This window comes from Coffea eugenioides, chromosome 7 (genome assembly GCF_003713205.1).
Source record: "Coffea eugenioides isolate CCC68of chromosome 7, Ceug_1.0, whole genome shotgun sequence".
NCBI lineage: Eukaryota > Viridiplantae > Streptophyta > Magnoliopsida > Gentianales > Rubiaceae > Coffea > Coffea eugenioides.
Genome location: NC_040041.1, coordinates 1,572,015 through 1,594,893, shown reverse-complemented (window position 1 = coordinate 1,594,893; position 22,879 = coordinate 1,572,015). Strand labels below are relative to the sequence as shown.

Below are 22,879 nucleotides of genomic sequence, written 5' to 3'. Positions count from 1 at the left end.
ATATTTAACGAGTGCTCTATGGGCACAAACTATTTATTTTATAGCAAAGTGAAGAAATTGGTGGAGCAAAGCCCTATTTTTTTTTCTTCTCATTTTTTTTTTAATTTTACTAACAACACACAAGCCTTGTTTGGATTGTTGGTTTTCTCCAAAAAAAAAAATTCACATTTTTATAAATATATTTTCTATTCATCTTTTTATTTCATATATATCAAATTATTATAATATATTTTTCTACAAAAAAAAATTCAGAAAATAGTAATCCCAACGGACTCTATATTTTTTTTTTCGAAAAGGGAAACCCAACTGGGTTTTGAGTTAAAGGATTATCTAGACTAGATGGTGTATTTATACACACTCAATTTTTTATAACTACAAAATGCAAAATTTAAACTTCGACCTATAGCTCAAATTAGGGGTTTGAATCCTTCATAATTGCTAACTTATATTTGATATCATCACTAATTGCAGAGGTTATGTTCAGTTCCGTTCGATCTATTATAGTTGCTAGTTGATCGAGAAATGGTAAATTTTGCACCATAATTTTATCAAAGTATAATTGCACTAAAGTCATCCAATGACGAGATTTCGACTTATCTAACTCCTATCCTCAGCCAACTTTAATACATAAATTAGCGATAACAAAGAGTGTATTAAGCTAAACAGGAATCCTAGTTGTTTCATGCTTTGGTTGTTTATGTTTGTAAAATTGCAAGATAATCCCACTGCTACAAAGTGTACAGTATTATATTGTGCCGGCTATATTAATATGTGTTTCTACAATGTGGACATCCAATCCAAACAAGGATTGCATTTTAGGGTGACGGTAAGGTAGGGGATGAAGGTGGACCCACTGATTAAGGTTCTGATTGCTAAGGGCCAATTATCCTTGGTTTCTTTTTCTTTTTTTTTTTTTAAAAAAAATTGCTCTTTTGAGAATTAAAATGTATGGTATCAATCTGTGACTTTAGCAGGTCGAGTTGATAAAATGCTATTGGGGTTTTGAGTTTTAAAATGTGCATAATTGCTTGTCTAGATTTCGTGGTCATACGAGACATTATGACAAATGAAGCACTCTCAAGGTATTTCATGAGTTTAATGATGCATACCTTACCCAATCTGTCAGTGGATATTGGATCTTTAATTATGAGATTGTCGTTTTCAAATAATAATTAATACTTTTAGGTGCTTGTAGAATTAATTTGAAAAGTACTAGCTGTATGTTGTGTGTTTGACGTGCACCTCTGGATCATATATCAGGAGATCACATACGATTTAGTACTACAATCTTGATTGACCGCACATAATAATGTGAAAATTCAATTCTTTGGCCATGTTTTTAAAACTCGTATTGACTGTAATAAGATAAAGGGTTTTAAAAATTTAACTGGTGCTCATTGGACATTCGTTAACGCTTTTATAATTCACATAACTTGGTATTATATACACATGTTAATAAGTATTCTCGTTCCTTACATTTATATATTTTTCTTGTTTAATCTTACATACTTTTACTTATATTTATTCACTTTCTCTAATTAACTTTAAATTTTAAAAGATATGACATCTGAAATATATTTTAACGAGTGGGCACCCGTTAGACAGATCTTAAGATCAAACATATATATAAACGGAAATCCTTACACACATACAAGAGTAGAGTTGAGGAGGTTGTGAGATCTCCTTTATAAGTTTGGTTATGGAATATACTTATGTCCATTTGATATGTATAACCGATCTCAGTTAAATATTAGTTTTATTTATTCTTTGGTGACCTCTTCCTGACCCTTAATTTTGGAGTTTTATGGACATAATCACTTGGTGGCCTGGCAAATCTTGCTGGATAAAGTAATCCTCTACTTGCAACTTCAGTAAAGCATTCCCGCAAAGGCTGTACGGTCGTACACCGCCAACTCTGACGCCTGTCAAAACTACTGCTGTTCCAACACCATGGTACATACTTTACGTAATACCTTGGTATTTGAATATTCACCATTTTGCAATTTGTAGTAAAATTTTGTCCAATACTGTTATTTCCATTTAACTTTACCTGCTGATTTCACTGGCGAACAAGTTGAATAAAATTTTGATCACTTCGTGATTGCTCATAAAAACACCACAATTCCGAGCACGACAGTACAGTATAGTAGCAAAACCTTTAGCTTCTTACGCTTTTGTGACCTTTTGCAATAGAAAAGGACGGTGGAGGGAAACCAAATGGCCTGTCATTAACCACTGAGCTTCAATTCAGTGGCTATCAGAAAGTGATTAAATCCCTCTGTGGAGGATAGGTTGGATATTCGCACAATACTTACAGTGAAAAGAAAATTAAAAATAATGCCAAAGTATCTTTTATTTTAATCGACTCTATATACTTGTTAGTCTTTTATATATGCTCTTCTGTTTAACGTAGCATAAGTTATAGGATTGTTATCATAGAACAAAGAAAAAAGGTGTTATTAGTACAAAGAAAGCCCCAGAAAACGACCTGTTGTTAGGACAGAGAGAGCCCCGTTGGATCCCAAAAGCATATATTCAATTTTCCCTGTCAACCCACTACGAAATTGTTCAACTATGATTTTTTTTTGGCAATAAAAAGTAAGTGTACCCAAATAGAAATGCTACCTACTTGCAACCCACCATGTCCAGTTGTCCGCCAGTCACCTCCAATTTTTCAGTATTAAACCCTTCATTCTCAGTTCCTTGTGGAGCATCCACTACTTGAATTTGATTGTGGCTTAAGCCCTTAAGGTCAAGTTGCGTGGTGATCAGAGGATAATTTTCACCAAATAAGCAAAAAATAGCCCCAGAGGTTGCACATCATGGGTAGCTATTCTTTAAAAAAAAAAAAATAACAGTCAGAGAACATCATTTTGTTATGTGCATTCTTGCTTAGTAATCCCAATTGCATTAAATTAAATGGAGGACCATCAATGCTAATTGTTTGGACCATCAATGCTGCACAGACTACTCAAAACAAAACTTTTACACGTTAAGAATTCTTGACTCGAATTTCTGTGTAAACATGGCATTTTACTTGTTACGTTTTCTGGGAGACATATTGGTATATTCTACCCGGAGATTTGCCATGTACTCAATTTTGGTTGCAAGTATTGGAAGCTCCATTCGATATGTACATTCCCTCTAACTCTGCAATAATTGATATAATCACTTGCTTATGTTTTCTATTACAGAATAAGTAGATACATTTCCTGTGTAGTGCTACGAGGAAACAGCAAAGGCCAATAAATTTTCAAAAATGAAATGCCAAGATCTCTAAAGGTCACCGATTGAGAAACAAAGAACTTTGTTCTAGTACAATCTTTTTTTACAAGAGAAGAGGTATAGCCAGACAGAAACGTCACCCGCTTGAATTTGGTGTCGAGCTGCTAAGCCACTTATCAGGAACAACTGAATCAGGCGATGTAGGGACAACATTATCCTTGAGCGGCGCGACGTCATCAACCAAGATATGCACCACCTCCACCTTTGCAGTACTCAACCCTTCATTCTGAATTCCTCGAAGAGCATCCACTACTTCTTGCATTGAAGGCCTCATATCTCTCTCCTGCTGCAGACACCGAAAAGCTAGCTCAGCCACTAATGTTGTCATCCTCCTCATAGGGCTATTTGTCCCAAACTCCAGACTTGAATCTACCAATTCATGTAATGTATGGTTTTGGATTTTGTTGACGGCCATATTTGCCAAATTTATATCATGACGGTGCCTGTTAGTATCAACAGCTTGCAGCGATGAAATTAGTTCAATCAATACCACCCCAAAGCTGTAAACATCACTCTTTTCAGTGAGCTGGTAGCATTGATAATACTCAGGATCAACGTATCCGGGTGTCCCCTGGGGAGCTGTAGATACATGCGTAACATCGTTGGGAAACAACCTTGATAACCCAAAATCGGCGACTTTTACATGGAAGTCATTGTCTAGAAGGATGTTGTTGGTTTTGACATCACGATGTATGATATCTGATTTATGAAGATAAGCCAATGCATCAGCTGTCTCAATGGCAATGTTCAGTCGGACAGGCCAAGATAGCAAACCAGAACTGGCACGTTTCCCATGTAGATGATCGGCCACAGTTCCATTTGGTATATATTCATACACGAGCAACAGCTCACGGCTTCTTTTGGATGTGCATCCAAATAGTGTCACAAGGTTTGGATGCCGTAAACGGGTCAAGATCTCAACTTCATTGATAAACTGCTCAACACGCTTAAAATTATTTTCATATAACCGCTTGACTGCAACAACGCGGCCATCAGTAAGAACACCTAATTCAAGTTCAAAAAACAAATTCCCTGGAGTCAATGCTTTGGTTGTTGCTACTAGCTCATTAAAAATGAAGGATGAGGTTTTGCGTTCATACCATAATATACAGCGCCAAAGCCACCATCTCCAAGTTCTCTAGATTGAGAAAAACCATCTGTGGCTTCCTCAAGTTCGCCATAGCTAAAGACCTGGACACCAAAATAGGAGCTATCTTTTCCAAATTCAGTTTTTGAGGAAGGATAAGAAGGGATGCTTTTGGTGAAAACAGTTGAAGGCACAGAAGTAGGGGCTTTGCTAGCAGGAGTAGTTGAATTATCCTTGCTCTGAGTTTGGTAACTCTCTGCAGCTTTAGCAGCAGCAAGCCGTCTCCTCCGTTGCCTACACCAGAAAATCAACCAACCAAGACCCACACCAGCAAGGACTGCACCTACTATAGCAAGAACTGAGAACACAACAAGAATGTTAAGATTTTGCTCTGAGACAATAACCACAGATGCATAAGTTGAGTTTGTTATAGTTAGAATGAGGCAGTACCTACGGGAGTGCCGGGACCACTTTTACTGCCTACAAGAATCAAAACACCAAGAAGCATTAGCACTGAGACATATGATAGACAAAACCACATAATGATGGTGGATGCTAAGTGATAAACCAGTCTTATAGGGGACATATGAACAAAAGAAAGTTCAGGCACAGTAGCAGAGCACTAATATGTGCAGATGCTATAAAATGGATAACCACATGATAAACGTAAAGAGGGAGGGGTGGTTGTAGCGGATGATCATAAAACCATCAACAATCAGGGATTAGTGAAACCATCAGCTTAATTTTCTCATGACACGTACGAACTAATGCAAGCGCTTTCAAGCATCATAAATCATTCAAGATCAACATAAACAAATCAAAATAATGACATCCAAAATTCAAGTGTCAGCCAACGCTAATAAGCTTACCGTTTTTAAATTTCTACACATTCAAAAACCGAGTCTTGGAACCAGGCAGTCAAATAATTTACCAAAACTACTACCTTGTAATGCTGCAGAAGCATTTTGACCATCCTCCGAAAGAGGGGGAGGTGCCAATGCACAGAACCTATCCCCACAAACGCAGACGGGCTGACCCAAATCCGAATCAAACCCGCATTGCCCACCGACCCGGGTACACTCGGAGCAATTATTCTCATACGGGTCGCTATAATTTACGCTAAAACCCTGCATTAAAGCCTCAAAAAGACTTATCTCACTACTCGTGAGCCTCGCCCCAGCATTCCTCAGTATTGGGACCGTAACACTGACGCTGCAATTAATGAATCTCAAAATGGGTCACTGGGAATCGGCCCGACTATGTAATAAGCATCCGTAAAGTTCACTCTGGGAATACTACAACTGAATAAATTCTGGGGCTTAATAGACATAGCCGAGGAATTGCATCCGTAGATTATACTCAAAGCATCGTCGTCCTGGCCGCCGTAGGAGAAGAAGGTCGAATTGAGGCTGGAATTGGTGAAATGGGATGGGCAGGGGTTGTTGTAGAGGTCCGAGCGGGAAAGGGTCAATCTTTTGAGGGTCTGATCGAGTTGGAGGACTCCGTAAGCGACGGAGTTGTGAGTCAACTCGGGACATTGTTGGGCTGCTGGCAGGTGAGTCTGAACTCGGGGAGTCCACAGTGGTCGGGGCGGTCTCCCCCGGTGAAGGGGAAGGTGACGTTGGTGATGGAGCCGCAGTTGAAGGTTTTATCGCAGTTAATGAAAGTGGGGCCAGTGGGGGCGACGCCATCGCAAAACGACAACGTAAACAAGGCGAAGCAGATAATTGGTGCGACGAGGAGAGATTGAATGAGAATGAGAGTGAGAGTGAAAGGCATTTGGGAACTGGGAGAGTGGGAATGCAAGTGAGAAGGGGGGGGACGAGATGGCATTTTGGTAAAAGGGTGCGGCCCGTGCGGGGGGCTGCTTTTGTTTTACCCAAGGGCCAAGAGTTGTTTTTACTTTTTAGACTGGTTGATTGATGGGTTCAAGAAGGAGGAAGGTGGAAGGCGGGGAGGAGCTGTCTTTGTTTGACCGACGTGGTGCATGAGCGGTGCAATGAATGTTTTGTGGGGAAGAGAAAAGGACAACTTTCTCTCTATTTCTTAATGCAAATCATGGATGAGAATTAGTCTCGTGGGGTCAAAAAATTGTTTATTGGAGGAGGGAAGACGACGAAGAAAATTCTACTATTACGAACGATAGCTAACTGAAATCGTTATTGATTTATCGAAAAAAAGAGTCAGCTGTAGTCCAATGATTTTTTTAAAAGATTAATCGCCCACACATTTTGACATTCCTTTTATCTGTACTACTAATATATTTTATCAAAAGTTGCACTCTTTTTATTAGAAAAAATCAGATCAAACGCAGCAAACTACCAAGAACTATTTTTTTCTTTTCTTTTCTTTTTTTTTTGGCTGGAATTTTGATGATGTAAAGAATGCACGAGATTGAAGGATAGCACCAAAGCTTTTCTCCTGATGAAATCTGAATATAGGAAAATATTCAGATCAAACGCAGAAGAAAGGCTATAACGCCTATCTAAGAGCAAATTATCTTTTGAACTTCATCCACCCAACATCTGCTAAAAACCAAGATCGGACCATTTCGTTTACGAGGACTAACCATTTCTATTCCAAGAACCAGAAACAACCAAAAAAAGAATGCATAGTATAGAAATCCTACAACAAATGGTCATATGCATAAAACTTCATATTTCTCGATTTATGTCAAAATAATGGAAAAGTATCTGCAAATGTGATGGATGAGTACGCCATGTCATATAGAATACCACAAACTAACTAACAAGTCTAGAATACCTAACCGAGCTCTCAGGAAATGAGAACAACCCCTGATGCCATATAGAAGGACAGATCTATAACTAACAGCCTAGTCCGATGCCTAGCAGAATGAAGAGAAAGACCGATCAATTAGCAATGAGATTAAAAGAACAAACAGGACCACTACACAAGCTAACTGACACTAAAGATTTGGATGACGAGGGCGTACCATTTTTATTGTTGGGATAGCAGGTAAATGAGTTGGAACGAGTATCATACCCGCACTGGCCACCTGTGTTAGAGCAATTATTGCAGGCTGTATTATTTGCTTCATATAGCAAAGGAAAGCCTTTAGTAAGTGCGGCTCGAAGATCCGTAATATTGAATATGGCCGTAGTAGTGAAGAGACTCGGAAATGCGGCGCGATTAATAGGAACCCTGATGTTATCGGTACAAGCACTCCAAAACGGCAGCTGGCTTGTGTTGCTGTTGGCTGCACTACTTGTCTGGAAAAAATTGGTAGTTGGTGCGGTAGTATTGACGGTGCAATTAAACTGATTTGGCTGTTGAAAGATGTTGAAAGGAAGCTGGGTGCAATTATAGAACAGAGTGATGTTATCGACGGTGTTGGGGTAACTGAAGATGTTGAAATTCAAGGTGGTGTTATAGAGATATTGAGGACAATTATCATCCCACAGATCGTCTCTGGCAACAGTAAGAGTATGAGATGAGGTATCTACAGAGGAGAGGATCCGGTATGCAACGAGGCCAACTGTAAACCGAGGGACGTTCCCTTGGCAGCTTAGATTGAAACCTGGATAGCCACAACTCTCCGGGCGATCCCCACCCCAGAATGGATAAGTAAAGTCAATATTTCCACACCGAAACGGCTCACTGCAGGTTTCAAATTGTTGTTGATCCTGGCTGAAAGATTTCGGGATGTGAAGTAAAGTGAAGCTGGTGATCATCAGAAGGAAAGAAAGGGTTGGAAGGCGATCCTCGGAATGCATCGTTGGACAGAGAGAAGAGAAGGGTAGGAACTAGGAAGAGTTTGCAGGTTGGAAATGTTCCTCCCAGTTCGTTTGGTGGGAATAGATCACGAAAGATATTTCATAGAAGTCGTTTTAGCTTGAAGAACTTGACCATTGGGGCTTTTGACTAAGATGAGCCAGTCTTTTTTTGGTTAAGTTTTTGAAATGAATGGAAGCTTCCGTTGGAATGAAAAAGTGGCTGACTCGGTCTAAACTAATCCAAGAACCTGTAGCTACACAGGGTGGTGTTAACTCCGCGGAATATTAATTGATAGCCTAAACAACTAGACAAAAGATGTGGCATCTTTGAAGAAACATACAAATGTGGAATTTTTTGCACTTGGGTTACGGTCAACAAGTTTTGGTAAGTCAAGACTTTTACCGGTCCTTGGACGATATCAATGAGAACAGCAGCTTCAGCAATTAGAATAGTGATAGCTGCAACAGACGCGCAGAAACCGTGTCCTTTTTTCTTTCTTTCTTTCTTTTTTGGCTTTTTTCTCGGAAGATCAAAGTCAATGGGAAATATGAAATCCCAGAAAAAGGGCCTTGGGAGAGTTCCACGACGTTATTTTCCTAACTTTAGTCTATTAAAGAATAGACAATTGTCGAGACATTGCAAATCCAGGAAGGATTGGAGAAAAATAAAACTCCTTTCCTTCGGAAAAAGTTGAATCGTAGAAGGAAACAAGGTGGGAATGGAAGATGTTTTCTGAGGAATTGGGAGTCGAAACGGCTGGGAGGGGTAAACCTGTTAAGATTGCTCATTATTTGAAAAAAGACGACAAAAATGTTGCCTACTAGAAGAAGCTTTTTTGTGTCTTTTGCTCTATAGTTCTATTTTGCTGCATTATTAGTCAATAACGTGGCCAAAGGTAGCCCAGTCTTCGCTTCCTATTAGGTCAAATAAAGCTAATAAGCAAATGGTCACCGCGCAAGCCAGACACTAACCATCTGAAAAAATGCCTAACGTTATTTGGTAAAACTCAAAAGGGCAAAGTATCGGCAAGCCTAACAATATTGGTAAACCATGACAAGAGCGCAGACGAGACGATCACCTAAAAAAAGAACCTATTCCACTAGAAAACTCATCCATGCAAATTAGGAGAAGATGGGTTTTCTCTCGTGATCACGGCAAATCAAGATATGATCAGGACTAAACAGTTAAAAAGCAAATACCACTACTTCTATTACTACTTGCTTGCTTGCGTACCTCTAGAAGGTGAAGGTGGTGGTGATGAATTTGATGAGCAAGCAACAGATTGGACATAGGACTGATTTGGGCAGAAACAAGTAGTTTGATTTTGATTTGTGCCACCACCGTACCCACACCTTCCACCGGACCTGGTGCACTCATTGCATATACCAGTATCCACTATCCATCTGATGTCGAACCCTTGCCGGAGGACTTGATCCAAGCCCGTAAAATTAAAGGAGCCTCTATCACCCGTTTGAAGTGCAGGATATACCACACTGGCCTTACACAGTCCAGCACCAAGGTTTCCAGGCAAGACCGACAGACTATTGTTCCCGCATGAGAAAAGAACATTGGGTACATTGAATAGGCAGTCATAGATAAACGTGACGTTTATGTAACTCGCGGAGTAATCAAACAGGGTGTAATCCAAAGTCATGTTTACTAAATCAGTAGGACAGTTGTTCTCCATCACGTCTTCTCTAGCAACCCTCAAAGTCTGGGCGGTTGGATGGACATCCAAGACCCAAAATGTCATGTTCTTGATATTGAGTCTTGTAACATTACTGCTCTGATCGCATCTTAGCTCTAGCCCGGGATAGCCACAGTGTGCGGGATCTTTGGATCCCCGGAAAGGATATCCTATTCCGGTGATGCTGCCGCAGCTGTATTCATTCCCACAGGTCTCATAAAATTCCGCCGGATTACTTGAAACGGGATGAAGTTGAAGAAATATACAGGCGAGAAAACAGAGAAGAGTGGGGAACGACTGTAAAGGGCTGTGGGATTTCATTTATTTTCGAGGAGAAGATGTCATGAAGAGAACAAATTTATTTTGCAAATGAAATCGCTAGCCACTGATGTAGTTGTTGGAGGGGAGGCAATTTAAGAAAAGATAATGGAATTCTTTGGGGGTGATCAAGTGATGCTATTATTAGTCGACAGAACAGTGTAGCTAATTTTCAATATTGAAGAAATGAGTGCAAAGAAAGAAAGTGATGTTGAACATTCTGACATTTTGGTAGTGCGTCACAACCATCTGAATTCAACCCTGTAGTGGACGGGAGAATAAGGTGCTATAGCTCTAAATAAAAAATTAAGTATACAGAAACCTCCCCTGAGACTTTTGATCGTTCATTATAAACCTCCCTCCAAGTTTACAGAAAAGCTTATTGGTAATCATCGTTTTTAAACTATTGTTAGTATTGGTTAGTGAGTGTGAGGAGAAAAAACTTTTGGGTACGTGAGATTACTAATGGATTGATTTTTTGCGAGAAAAAAAAAAGTTAATAAGAGGAGGCAGAGTGGTAGTAGTTTCATTGATTATTGATTTACGCTACTCTTATCAGATCCCAGAACTGCTTCTTTCACTTGTTACTACAATGCAATTCTGGAATCTATATGAGGTAGTTTCCCCAAGCTAGTCGATATGAAAATGACTCCCTTAGTTTTTTGCCAGCATTTAATCGAGAAAGAGGTCCCAGCTTCCAACCTTGGCGAGTTTGCTATGACACGTGTATCCCCAACTCCAGCAAATGCACATATGGCGTCTTCCCAAATGCCACACGCCCCAACTTATTTATGAGATGCATAATTTTCTAGAGTACTTTTTAGGTTATATTGGGCCAAGGCCCAATCAGTTGTTGAAGTTTTATACAGAGTGCATATTTGTGCGGTATTAGTGTTTTGGACATTTATTTTTTACACACACATTTTCGATAGTGTTTGTTATTGGGCTTCTACTTATGGTTCTTCTTTTTTTTTTCTTTTAAAATTTATTTTGGACGTGTGCCATCCAATAGTTTAATTGCATTCATTTAGCATCCAAAGCAGCGTTAGGCCCTATTTTCGGTTGATTATTTTTTAACTAATTTATGTTTTTGATTTTTGAATAATTAGTTTTGATGATAATTTTTAGTTATTTTTATATTTTTCATAATAAATTTTTTTAATGACAAAAAAGTTAAATTTATAATTACCTAGGGAGTAACATTTGCTAATTCTGATCGTAATAAGTTTTTGTAACCGGATTTTATAAAATCCAGACCAACTAAAAGCAAGACCATTAGCTGCTTGAATACTTCTTTTTTTTTTAGTCCTAAGCCAAGGGGGAAAAAATAATTCTGTTGAATATAGAGTTCCATTTTGATTCATAAATTTTTTTGATTCATAAATTTACACTTAAAAAAAAAAATCCATTTTGGCTAAAAGTTGAACTTTTAAAAATACTAAGTCAGGATCGAGATGGTTTCAGCCCAACCTAGCAACTTGTGGTATTCCGTTCCTGTGAGTGTCATCAATCATTTCTTGGGGTCCTATCGGGAACCACTCGTAGCATAGGAAGGCAATGCTAGTTTTTTGGTTATGAATGGACTGCTCCTCTTACGCCATGAAAGCGATGACCTTAAAACTCGAATTTATTTCGCCACGGCTCAAACAGCCCTTCTCCTACCTACCAACTAAACCCCAACTCTTCAGAAAAAGAAAAAGAAAAATAAATACCATCGTCTGTTTTAGTACACAAACAGACAAATCAAAACACATACTACTGTATAAATTTTTCAAAATCTAGTGACATGTATAGGGAACCAACACGAAGCATCAAGAAACGGGGAGAGATACGATAGAATTAAATTCAGCAATGATTCTGGGTCCTCTGTAGAAATATGATCAAAATCTAGAAAAACAGAACCCGACGTCCTTGCGCATATGAGTCCAGTTGAGACTTTCTTTGTTTGGCAACCGTACCCTTTTAAATCCGAAACTTTTAAAACTATCATCTAGTAAAATGGACTGATCATGGCATTTAATTTACTTTTTGATTCATAGTCATAATTAACATGTAAACCAATGCGTACCTGAAACAACCATGGACTCGTGCGGGCTACCATTTTCATCACTTGATGTGCTTGTGCATCCATAGTGACCAGAGGCCTGATTTCCGGGACATAGGCAAGTAAATTGATTGGATTTGAGGTCATAGCCGCACCTGCCATTCGAATTCCTGCACTCATTGCATTGCATACTATCCACTTTCCATCGCACTTCAAATCCGCTGACCATTACTTGCCCCAGAATTGACAACTCTTCAGTAATTCCTCCAAAAGCTGTGCTATGAATTGGAAAAAATATGCTCGCCCGACAAGTTCCAGGCCCTTGTGCCCCCGGAACGACGTAAACGTTCCGGTAAGTGATTCCGTTGATATTACAGGCTATTGGAGCCGGGACGGGAATATTCAGAGAGGGGCAGCCGTATTGGATCGTAAGATTGACGTATCCCGAAGCATACTCGAAAAGATTGGCATCGAGGGTGGTGTTCACCAATTTCTCTGGACAGATATCTTTGATTGCAAATTCATTTCTGGTGATTCTGAGGATTTGAGAACTGGGATTGACTTGAAGAACCCGATATTTCACGTTCATAATCTCCATGGTTGGAGTGCTATCCTCGCACATGAGCTCTAGTCCAGGATGACCGCATTCTTGAGGCCTGTTGCCACCCCAGAAAGGGTAATCAACGCCGCTGATTCCCCCGCAACTGAACAAATTGGTGCAGCTGGTGTACCATTCGGTGTTGTTGCCTAAAATGGAAGGGAATTGAATGAAGAGAGTCAGTAGTAAGATGGTGTACACGGATGGAAAGGGTGTCTCCGGGAGGAACTGGCTCTTCATAGTAGAGCAAGAGTAGAGCGCAAGAGTGAGGAAGGGAATGTAAAGAGGAGTTGATAATTGGACAATAAATATCGAACGAACTTTGGCGGCCAAAATTTAAGAATTACCCCACTGAACAGGAATCAGACCAGGACAAGTTGTTGACTTGTGATTTGTGAGGCCTCCTTCCACCATTAATATAGACTAAAGAGTTCTGGATGGATATAGGCATCAAGCGGCAGAGTCCAAGAATTAATAAGGGGAAGAAAATTTTCTAGCATGTGTTTTACAACCTTTGGACTGTCAGCAAATTGAAGGAGTAGGAAAATGATCTTGTTCCGGTTATTATTCTCGCATAGCAGTCTGAATATCGTTGGACATGGGGAAAGTAAAAGTATTACCACCCGGTTTATGACGAAAGAATACCTTTGGCTAATCAGCAGAGTGTATGTTCGTATCCTGTATACACCTCAAAAGCTTAGGAAATTTTCCGACAGGCTAGAATTTCTTGTACAATCTGAGGTGAATAATTTCCATGCCTCATCGAAATTGCTGAGATTAGATTCAAAGGTAGTTTAGCGCCAGTCAAAGGAGTTTCATGCAGTGGCGGAGCCAGAAAAAATTCTCAGTGGGGCAAAAGCAACACTAAAATTTTTTACCTATTATTTTTCTAGTTTTTTAAGTAAAAAAATATTCACCGACAAGTTGAAATGAAAAATTTATTTTAATTTACTTCAAATGGAACTTTGTAACTTGCATACCTTTTTAGAATATTAGTTCATAAACGAATTTAAAGTATCACATAATTCTTTCGCTTCCATCCTAAGAAAACTCCGGGAGCGTATTTGAAATTATATCAAAATTCTGTGGATACTATAGGAATTTAAGGGGGGCAGTGACCTTAAATCCGTCACTGTTATGAACTGACTTAAAGAATCACGTAATTCTTTCACATCATTTCTAAGAAAACTTCGGGAGCACACTTAAAATTATATCAAAATTGTATAGATATTACAGAAATTTTTTAGGGGCCCCCAGTGCCCCATCTTAAATCCGCCACTGGTTTTCATGTTATGGTTCAATAAAACCATGTGTTATTGCTATGTGACTGTATCACTAGTGAGGTACAATTATGATTGGAGAAAGGGATTATAAGCAGTGAATCTTAAATTAAAAACCTCCTTTTTTTTTAAAAAAAAAGTACTATAAGGATGTGATGATTGTAAAATAAATATACAGTCTAAAAATGTATCATAAAAATATTCTAAAAAACTTTCAACAAAAACTCTAAAGTGCGAATGGCCTCTAAGCTTTCTTATCACAAGAATTGAAAGTTATTAACGTTTACAATGAGGGGTCTAAATGAGCCGAACCAAGTCGAGATTCGAACTAATTCAATCGAGTCTCGACATAATTTTATGATATTCGAACTCGACAAATTCAAAATGTCAAACTCGAGCTTGAGTTCGACTCAAATTCTAGTCGAGCTCGAACTTAAAAAAATAATTATTTTATTTTTAAAAAATAAATAAAATAATTATTTTTCTTAATAAATAATAAAATATTAGAAATATATATGCAAATTTACTATTAAAATAAATAAATAAATATATATATATATATATAATTGAGTTCTTAGTATTTTTGAATTGGAGTTCGAACTCGAGTTCGATTTGATCAATTCGAACTCGACTCGAATTCGATGTTGACCGAACTCGAGTGGCCCTCGTATCGGAGCCGCTCGCGATCAATTAGTTTTCAGCCCTATTTACAATAACCAAAGTTAAGGGCAATTTGATATCTGCGTTTGGTCTGTTCCCACCTATGAGTAGCCGTACTCTGATGTTTCCTTTTAAGGGGTGACAAACGACGGATACTTCTAACGGCCAACTACAAGCTGTATTCATCAAAATTTAAGAGATGCTCAAAGATAACCCTCCCGACCTACCTGCGGCCTCACTTACGATGACGTTCGATTTAATTTAACAGGTTGAAGCTGCCCAACCGTAAAAGGCGACACACTAGTCAAACGGTAACAGATCACAATCTCGACGAAGTCCCGGGTGATGATCTTCTTAATTGCAGGACGAACAAATTAAACGGCGGGAGGGCCAGATTAGTATCTCAGACTCCCGAGGGTTAGATTTCACTGGAGACTTTGAGGTTACTACTGATATTTTGAATTTTTTAACAGGTGCTCTGTGAATACTCAGTAACACACTTACATTTTACTTAATTTACCATGAATATATATACATTAATAATTATTACTCTATCTTATATTTATATACTTTTTCTGATTAATTATCTTGAATTTATATGCTTTTCGTAATTCATTTTATGTTTCGAAAAATCTAAAATACTTTTTAACGAATGCCTTACATAAGGTGTCTGTCAGACAGACAGATCGTTCGAATAATTCTGGTCAATAAAAGTTTTGGGGGAAGAGGATTTAAGGTCTTGTAAACAATTTGGGCCAAAACCTGCTGGACTCCTAAATTGGAATCAGGGGGGTGGATCCATGAGAATTGATATGATTTCCATGCCTATGTGGTAAGCAATGTACAAGTAGAGTCGAAGACAAGATCGTGCATCCAAATTGGGCCACTTCAGACTTCAGATCCATCCCGTTACTAATTGTACTAAATTGCCGGAGACTAATTGGGCTGCATTTTCAGCTCTGATAACAAGATCCAGCACGATTACTGCATCTTCTTTAAAATATTATTTGGATTACAGAGTTTTGATTACCGGATTCAGCCCAGTTACTGAATGTATACTTTTATCATACTACTACTATTGTTTAGATTACGGAGCAGTCGCTGATTCACAAAAATATCTTTAGAAACCTCAAACTATAGAGCTTGGAAGTTGGAACCAGGAAGGATCATCCTTTTCTCGGTAGAAGAAGAAAAAGGTCAAGCAAGAAAGTGAAGGGCAAAAAAGGGCTAACAAAAAGCATAGGCACAAACCTGCAAATCTTAATTACACAGCATTAATGCTCACTGAGCAAATTTCTCGTGATTCTTTAACAGAGACAGGTACATGAAAAGGTTGACAATGGAGCAAATTATCACCCAACCAAATGAAAAGGCGTGCAGATAAGTTTAAGAGGCAAGATCATTGACCATGCCATGAAGTTTTTTCTCCAAGACTTCTGAACATATCTGCCCCATCATGTGGTAGAAGGACATTAGATCAGATAACTGTTCTACCGACATGTTTCCCATCACTTTCCTTGCTAATGCCTCTCTTTCTTCGTTTAACCTTAATCTAGCTAAGAAGGAAGATGAGTTCCTCACGGTTGCCCCCATTTGTTTCAATCTACTCTCCTGCTCCAAAGTCAAAGCTGTGTTCGACTGTAAGCGAACAAAACATAGCAGGACAAAAGAGTACAGTAAGTTTCAAACAATAGAGGCACAGAGCTTAGCCATTTAATACTAAACTTAAAAGAGATTAGAAACCACACCTCAAGGAATTCTGCTCCGACTTCAAGTTCAGATTCTTTTGATAGATGCATATCACGTCCCCCTTTATATATTATTCTTGCAATTGAGAAGCTTCTAACGATGGATTTTCTTTTCTTCTCCATTTCTTGATCAAGCTTTACAGGTCTCGGTACATTTGTTGCACTATTGAGCTTCTTCTGATAAGCAACAACTGCCTTCACAAACTCCTATGCAGTTCCAGCAAAAAAGAACAAAACTTTAGCATGAAGTACATAGGCGGAAAAAAGCAGTACAGCGCTGGACTTGTACAATTTGCACATGTAAATACAGAGAGTTCCCAAACATCTCACCTGATAAGCAAAAGGGCATCCAGGATAATTGAATTCATCCGAATCAGGTTGCCTCATTCTCTCGGGATGAAATTGGAGCCCCATTATGAATTTACCCTCCTCAGGATTATAAGCATCAGGATCATAAAACCCTTCAATCAAACCATCAGGAGCAAATGCCATTGGAACAAAACGCTCAGCTAACCTCTTAACTCCCTGGTGATGATAACTATTCACCCAGAGCTCCATTTTCCCTTCCTCCAAAGAGTCCTTAAACCAACGACTCAAAGGAGTATTCTCCACAACCTTCACAGCATGTCTGTGCCCATCATAATTATCATAATCCATGTGCATTACCCTCAGATCTTCAGGAACCTTATTAGTTAATTCTTTCCCCACATCTAAATAAAGGGTACCCCCACATGCAACATTCAGGACTTGTGAACCCCTGCATATTCCCAAGTAAGGAATGTTCCTCTCCAGGCAAAGTTTGGCTAGCCTCATTTCTATGTTGTCTTTTTCTTTGTCTACGGAAGTATCGCTGGCGTGCACCCTCCGGATTTCGTCCAATTCTTCTGGCGTTAAACCTGATGCTTCTTCTTCATACAGTGATGGATCAATATCTTCCCCCTCACAGAGAAGAACTCCATGAATCGGCTCAAAACTCTCTAACAGCATGTGCACCCCCGTCACCCGGGGTAAAATCACCGGTACAGCCCCATAGCTTACTATAAGATCGAGATGGTACTCTCCTGAAATTGATCAGATGCAAATACATACAAATTAGTACCTGAAGATATTTCTCACCCAAATTAGCACTGAATGTAAAGAATCTATAGATGCATAAATGAAGACATAGTCCAGTTTTCCCTGCTGTTGGATCGGATTGAAATTAAGTTCGGCGAAAGGGCCCTAATCCAATGAGATGCATGCATGTTATGTGAGGGATCAAAAACATAAACATACGATTAATATCGTACCTACGAAGTCGACGAACTTGTTCTTGCGAACCGTACGCCTGGATACGATGAGGACACGAGGCAGAATGTTTGAGAGCTCGGTGGCCATCGCAGAATTATCAGTAGACGATTAGAAGATTGAAGAAGATTTCAGGACTGGATGGAAAAGGCGAGCAACTTTTGTTCACTATTTATAGAAGGATTCTAGTGCTAGACTATGCCGGATTAATAATCCACACAGTAGTATTTACGCTAATAGTAATACTACTGTGATCAGGAAATCAAGAAAACGGTGGTGGGGTGGAGGCGTCTAGGCGCTGCATACAACTGCTAAATCTAAATATAAAAATAGGACCCCCGAAAAAAAAGCCACTAAACGTGCAAGTATTACTGTATTAGGAAAATGTGTGTTTAATGCACGTCGCTGAGATTAACACGTGGCTCGAGTCGTACTTATCTAATGGAGTCAAAGCTGAGGAGGAGCTCATGTGGCAAAATGACCAGGACCAATCTTGTTCTAGGACTAACGTTAATGTAGCCAATCTTATTTTGTTTCTTTATTTTCATTTTTTGACAAAAAGATTTTTTTTTAAACACATGATAAAAACAAAACATGCAAATGCAAAATACTAGTAACTAATCACCCAGAAAGCCAAAAAAAAACGAAAATTTACAAACAATCCTGTGCTTTGTGATCATGGGTTTTATTGTAATGAAGGCTTATCCAGTGGCGGTTCTTCTATCAGGTACAACTGGATGGATGCATGCATGCATGTTATTGGACACATAAAAGTGTGCTTGCTTGGTGGCTCTTTTGAAGCATGAAGAGACAATTTGGTAGGTCGGGGGAATGATGATTGTATCTGTATACGCAATGGCGACTAAGCACAAAGAATCCATTAATCACATCTGGTTCAGTTTCATCTGACTAATTAATGCTTTTGGTCTGTTTTATTGATAGCCAGGTGGTGCACCCTTTTTTTTTTTTTTGTTCACTGAATTTGCTTCTCCTTGGTTGTTGGATTGGATCAGGGCTTAATTTACTTCGTCATATGGGAGGAACGTTGCAAAGCGACCTGAGGTTTCCAAGATGATGCAATTGTTCTAGTTCTTGGCCATTCTTTTGAGGATCAATCTTTTTCCAGTTGTTAGTAATTAGTTTAAAACGTTGAATGCTTACTAAATGGGGTTAGAGCACGTTTCTGTTCTAATTCAAAACATTATTATATGTGGATCGCATTGCAGTTAACAGTTTCTTCTAACTTTCCCAGTAGGAGAAAGTAATTTAAGGCTTTCCAAGAGTTTTTGAAGTATTCTCAATAAGGAGTTGTGATGGAATAGAAGAAAAGACATAAAAAGTAAACAAAGTTGTAGCATTCACTTCCACTTCTAAGTTCTAATCTTTGCCAAAATAGGAATGGTTTTAATACCAATAGCGTCCAGGTTTTAAAAACACAGTAACACTAATAGTTGTAGTAATACCAATAGTTGTACTGGGTTTGATTGGATAGAATATTATTTGAAATATTATTTAAAATAATTACTGTAACATTTTTTGTGAACTGATGTATGTAAAACAAAAATGTAATTAAAAAAAAATATATATATATATGTAAGTTAAGAAATGTATTTATCACGCAAGCGAAATATTAGGTAAAAAAATTTGATATCCAAACATAGCCAGTCTGGCTTTTGTCTCTGCTCTCCCCAACTAGCAATGAGAAGGGCATCCTAGCAACCGATTGGCTGGGGCTGACCTCCCCTCGTAGCTAAAGTCAAAATTGATCTCTTCCTTTATTTCTTTTTTAATATTCTGATTTTGTTCAGATCAATATTGGCAACTCATTTATGCTTGCGACTACTTGGCGTGCATTGATCTAAATTGGGCGGTAGCCATAGACATCCCAATTATGCATGTTATCATGTTGAACAAGTGTTTGGAGCAATCAATTTTCTATTAAAAAAAATGATGGTTTAATGTAAGTCGATGTCTGTCGGCTATTTCCTTCAAGTCTAATCAGAAGTAGCTGATTATGACGAGTGCCATGAGGTCACCGCCAATGCAAAAAACTATTTAGTCATACCAAAAATAAAATAAACTAGGTACAAAAGCTATGCACTAAAGCTGAAATGCTGAAATAAACTACCCACAAAATGCTGAAATGCCGTGCATAATTTCTCTAGATTTAATGTTTACAAGAACTATACACATTACAATTAGTAGTAAAGAAGCCAATGTGGGATATTGGTGAGAATTTTTAAATTTATTTTGGCATGTTTGTAATCAATTGAGATCCTCAGCGCCATTGTCTCAGTGGCAATTCGGTACCTCTCTTAAACGTGATATTTAATTTTAACTAAAATTAATTGAACACTTGGCATCGAATGCAAGAGTGATATCAAATTGTCACTGGTTAAATGACACTGGAGATCTGATTTGTGTTTGTAACACCATTCCTTACAAATTCTTTTGCCTTCCTGCTGATTTTTCTGCTGATTTTTCTATTCTTCTTTCTCAATTCGACTTGGATTCATCAAGAATAGAAACTCAAATTCGCGACGACGGTTGGCTCTTATGTTAGTGGAGTTTCATTCTTCTCTTTGCATTTTTTGGTAAGAATGCCGTCAGAGAGAGAAACTTAGTAGCTTGTGGCTACACTCTAAGCTCACCAGCTGATGCAAAGTGCAAATTCTCACCCGATCGACCCCCATAATCATAAACGTTATCACACTTATGTGGATTATCTGGTTCCATCAGAAGACAATTGTGTAGTGTAATAATAGAATTAAATAAAGGGAAAGGAGAGATGCCGAAGCAGAAACGTGTGCTTACTTAATCCCCGCATTATAAGAACCATAACAAGTCTAATAGGCAAGATTTGATATTGGTACAACCTTTCTTACTCTTTTGCTCGTACTGTCCATAGTAGTACTAGTAGTAGGAGCAATAACATTAATGATCCAGAATTGTTGTAATGGAGTAGTATAGTTTAGCATCGGGGGGATGGCACACCACAGGAGCTTGCCTCCCTGCGACCATTAGGGGAGTTGACATATTGCCGGAGGTAGGGATCTCTGAGATAACCACAGAAGCAGGGCCTCTGCTCCCTCAGCTTACTGCAGCAAGCCCCCGACGGTGGCTGCTGCGATATGAATGCCGCAACGCAAGGACTCAGCTCCGTTGGACTACATATTATTGCCCTGCTCACTTGTACTTCACCAACAATCATCACTACCAACAGTAACACACTACACAGACCCATATGAGAAAACTTCGTTTTTTTAATTCTTTTTCTTGGTGGGTTATATGAGTATTCCAGAAGGGATATAGTTATCGAAGGAATGAAGGGTTATGGGGATTTGAGGAAGAGATGCAATCCTGCTAAGCTATTTATAGGATTATAAATATTTTGCAGTGAAGACGTGATTGAGGGAGTAGGTAAAATGTTAGTATCCCTAGCTAGCTAGTCGTGGCTGACCTATGAATCGCAGACAATGTCAAATAGGGGTTTTGAAAGGGATTAGCACGTTAGCCAGGAATAAATTAGTTCCAACTTGTGCTAGGAATTGGCTAATTGCAAGAGAAGAGAGGCATGACTGACGGATTAGTCATTGGAGACTCACGATTCATTCCAAGTCTTCGCCGGTGTCCTTACCTGTCAAACGCCAAGTCGTCCTCGTTGTCCATTTCCGTTTCTTCTTCAGAAAATGACGCCACTGCTCCGTCAGATGTCCATTTTTCTAATACCGGCCTGGCCCGGGAACAAAAAGCTTCCCCTTCGATTCAGCCGTTTCATCCATTGGTTCGAACTGAGACGCAAAAATGGCTAATGCTTTTGGCAGAGGAACTAGAAAGATTGCTAAAGTGGTGGTCGGTGTTGGGTTTTAGGGATACTACGCAGCGGAAAAATAAAAATTTTTTCCCTAAAATCATCCAGGAATCACCCTAGATTTTACGTATGATGTACTAGAAATAGGGTTTTAGGATTACCTTAATCCAAGCGGCGTCTCCCTGCAGCGTTATTTGAGGATGGTCAGCCCTTAAGCAGTCCAGTCGCCCTGCCTCTACTGATATCCACGCTAGAGCAACCCTGGATCGTCTCACGAACTATGTATTGAAGAGAAAAAGGTGCTAGCCTTCTTACTCTCTTCGAACGTATATTTTTTCTCTCTATGTATGTGACGCTCACACTCTGCAATTTTTTTATCCTTCCTATAAACCATTGGAGAAAGAGAGAGATATATGATAAGATAGAATGATGAGTCTTCTTGTCTGATTCAAAATCAAAACCATAAGACTTCTCATCACACCAGACTCTATCTATCATTATCTGATAGATAAGAGATAACCATTTACTCTTATCTGCTCAAAAAGGCCTGGGATTAATTTTCCTTTAAAATTAAACCCCGATAATTTACATAGTTTTAATCCAGGATTAAATCTCTATTGCGTGTGACCCAATAGGTCCCGAATGTATTGGTAATAATTATGGTTTAATAATTAGATAAAATAAACAACTTTATTTTATCATAACTTATAATAAATAATTAATCCATAATTATAAATCACGAGCGGTGTCTAGCAACACATCGCGATTGCCCAATTATTCGGAATTAGTCAAGGGAATTTGACCTAACCTTTCCGTGAAAAATTACCGTGTAATTATTATCCTTTCACCAAAGATATCCAATTAGTCAGGAATAAGGAATAAGTGCCAATTCCCTGATGACTAATTAAATTTTCTAGTTCCCGAAATTTACCCTTAATTAGGTTAAATTGAAGACATTCTTCAATTTACCTAATAGTCGACTTTAGGGTTAATTTCTCACTAGTGGCCATCCGGATATCAACTCCTTCTATCGGAGTGGTAAATCCTATCTCAATCACCCATTTTCTTTACATGCTTCACACTACATCCAACTTCTACACTTTAAGGCACTCACGAAGAGTAACAAGTAATTAGAGTCAAAATGTAGCGATTCACACTCAAGATACTTGGTGATCTCAAGTCGTAGGATCACTTACACAATTTTTCACTAGAGATACACCATTGGCACTAGATAGATATCCTAACGGGATCTCTAAATGGATCAATCCAATGCATTTGTACTTTCCAAATCATCTACACATTAGCCTAGGTATCATCATACCATAGTTGATGAGAACAA

At 38.7% G+C, this 22,879-nt stretch overlaps 2 protein-coding genes across 4 annotated transcripts; both read right to left on the bottom strand.

Annotated features, from left to right (window-relative positions):
* Positions 1–3,113: 3,113 nt before the first annotated feature.
* Positions 3,114–13,028, bottom strand: LOC113778318 (LEAF RUST 10 DISEASE-RESISTANCE LOCUS RECEPTOR-LIKE PROTEIN KINASE-like 1.4). 3 transcript variants are annotated; one of them, XM_027323684.1, is made up of 4 exons: positions 12,181–13,028; positions 4,823–4,852; positions 4,386–4,730; positions 3,114–4,290 (listed from the first exon to the last, which is right to left on the bottom strand). In XM_027323684.1, exons 1-4 carry the CDS (start codon positions 12,992–12,994, stop codon positions 3,362–3,364), a joined length of 2,118 nt encoding a protein of 705 aa, XP_027179485.1. In that variant the 5' UTR covers positions 12,995–13,028; the 3' UTR covers positions 3,114–3,361. The 3 variants fall into 3 exon arrangements, with proteins under 3 accessions (XP_027179485.1, XP_027179487.1, XP_027179486.1); XM_027323686.1 differs by lacking the exon at positions 12,181–13,028 and adding an exon at positions 9,341–10,144; XM_027323685.1 differs by lacking the exon at positions 12,181–13,028 and adding an exon at positions 7,326–8,316.
* Positions 13,029–15,974: 2,946 nt separating this feature from the next.
* LOC113778320 (putative glutamine amidotransferase GAT1_2.1) lies at positions 15,975–17,856 on the bottom strand. The gene is made up of 4 exons (XM_027323688.1): positions 17,732–17,856; positions 16,773–17,503; positions 16,443–16,649; positions 15,975–16,332 (listed from the first exon to the last, which is right to left on the bottom strand). Exons 1-4 carry the CDS (start codon positions 17,817–17,819, stop codon positions 16,081–16,083), a joined length of 1,278 nt encoding a protein of 425 aa, XP_027179489.1. The 5' UTR covers positions 17,820–17,856; the 3' UTR covers positions 15,975–16,080.
* Between the last annotated feature and the right edge of the window lie 5,023 nt (positions 17,857–22,879).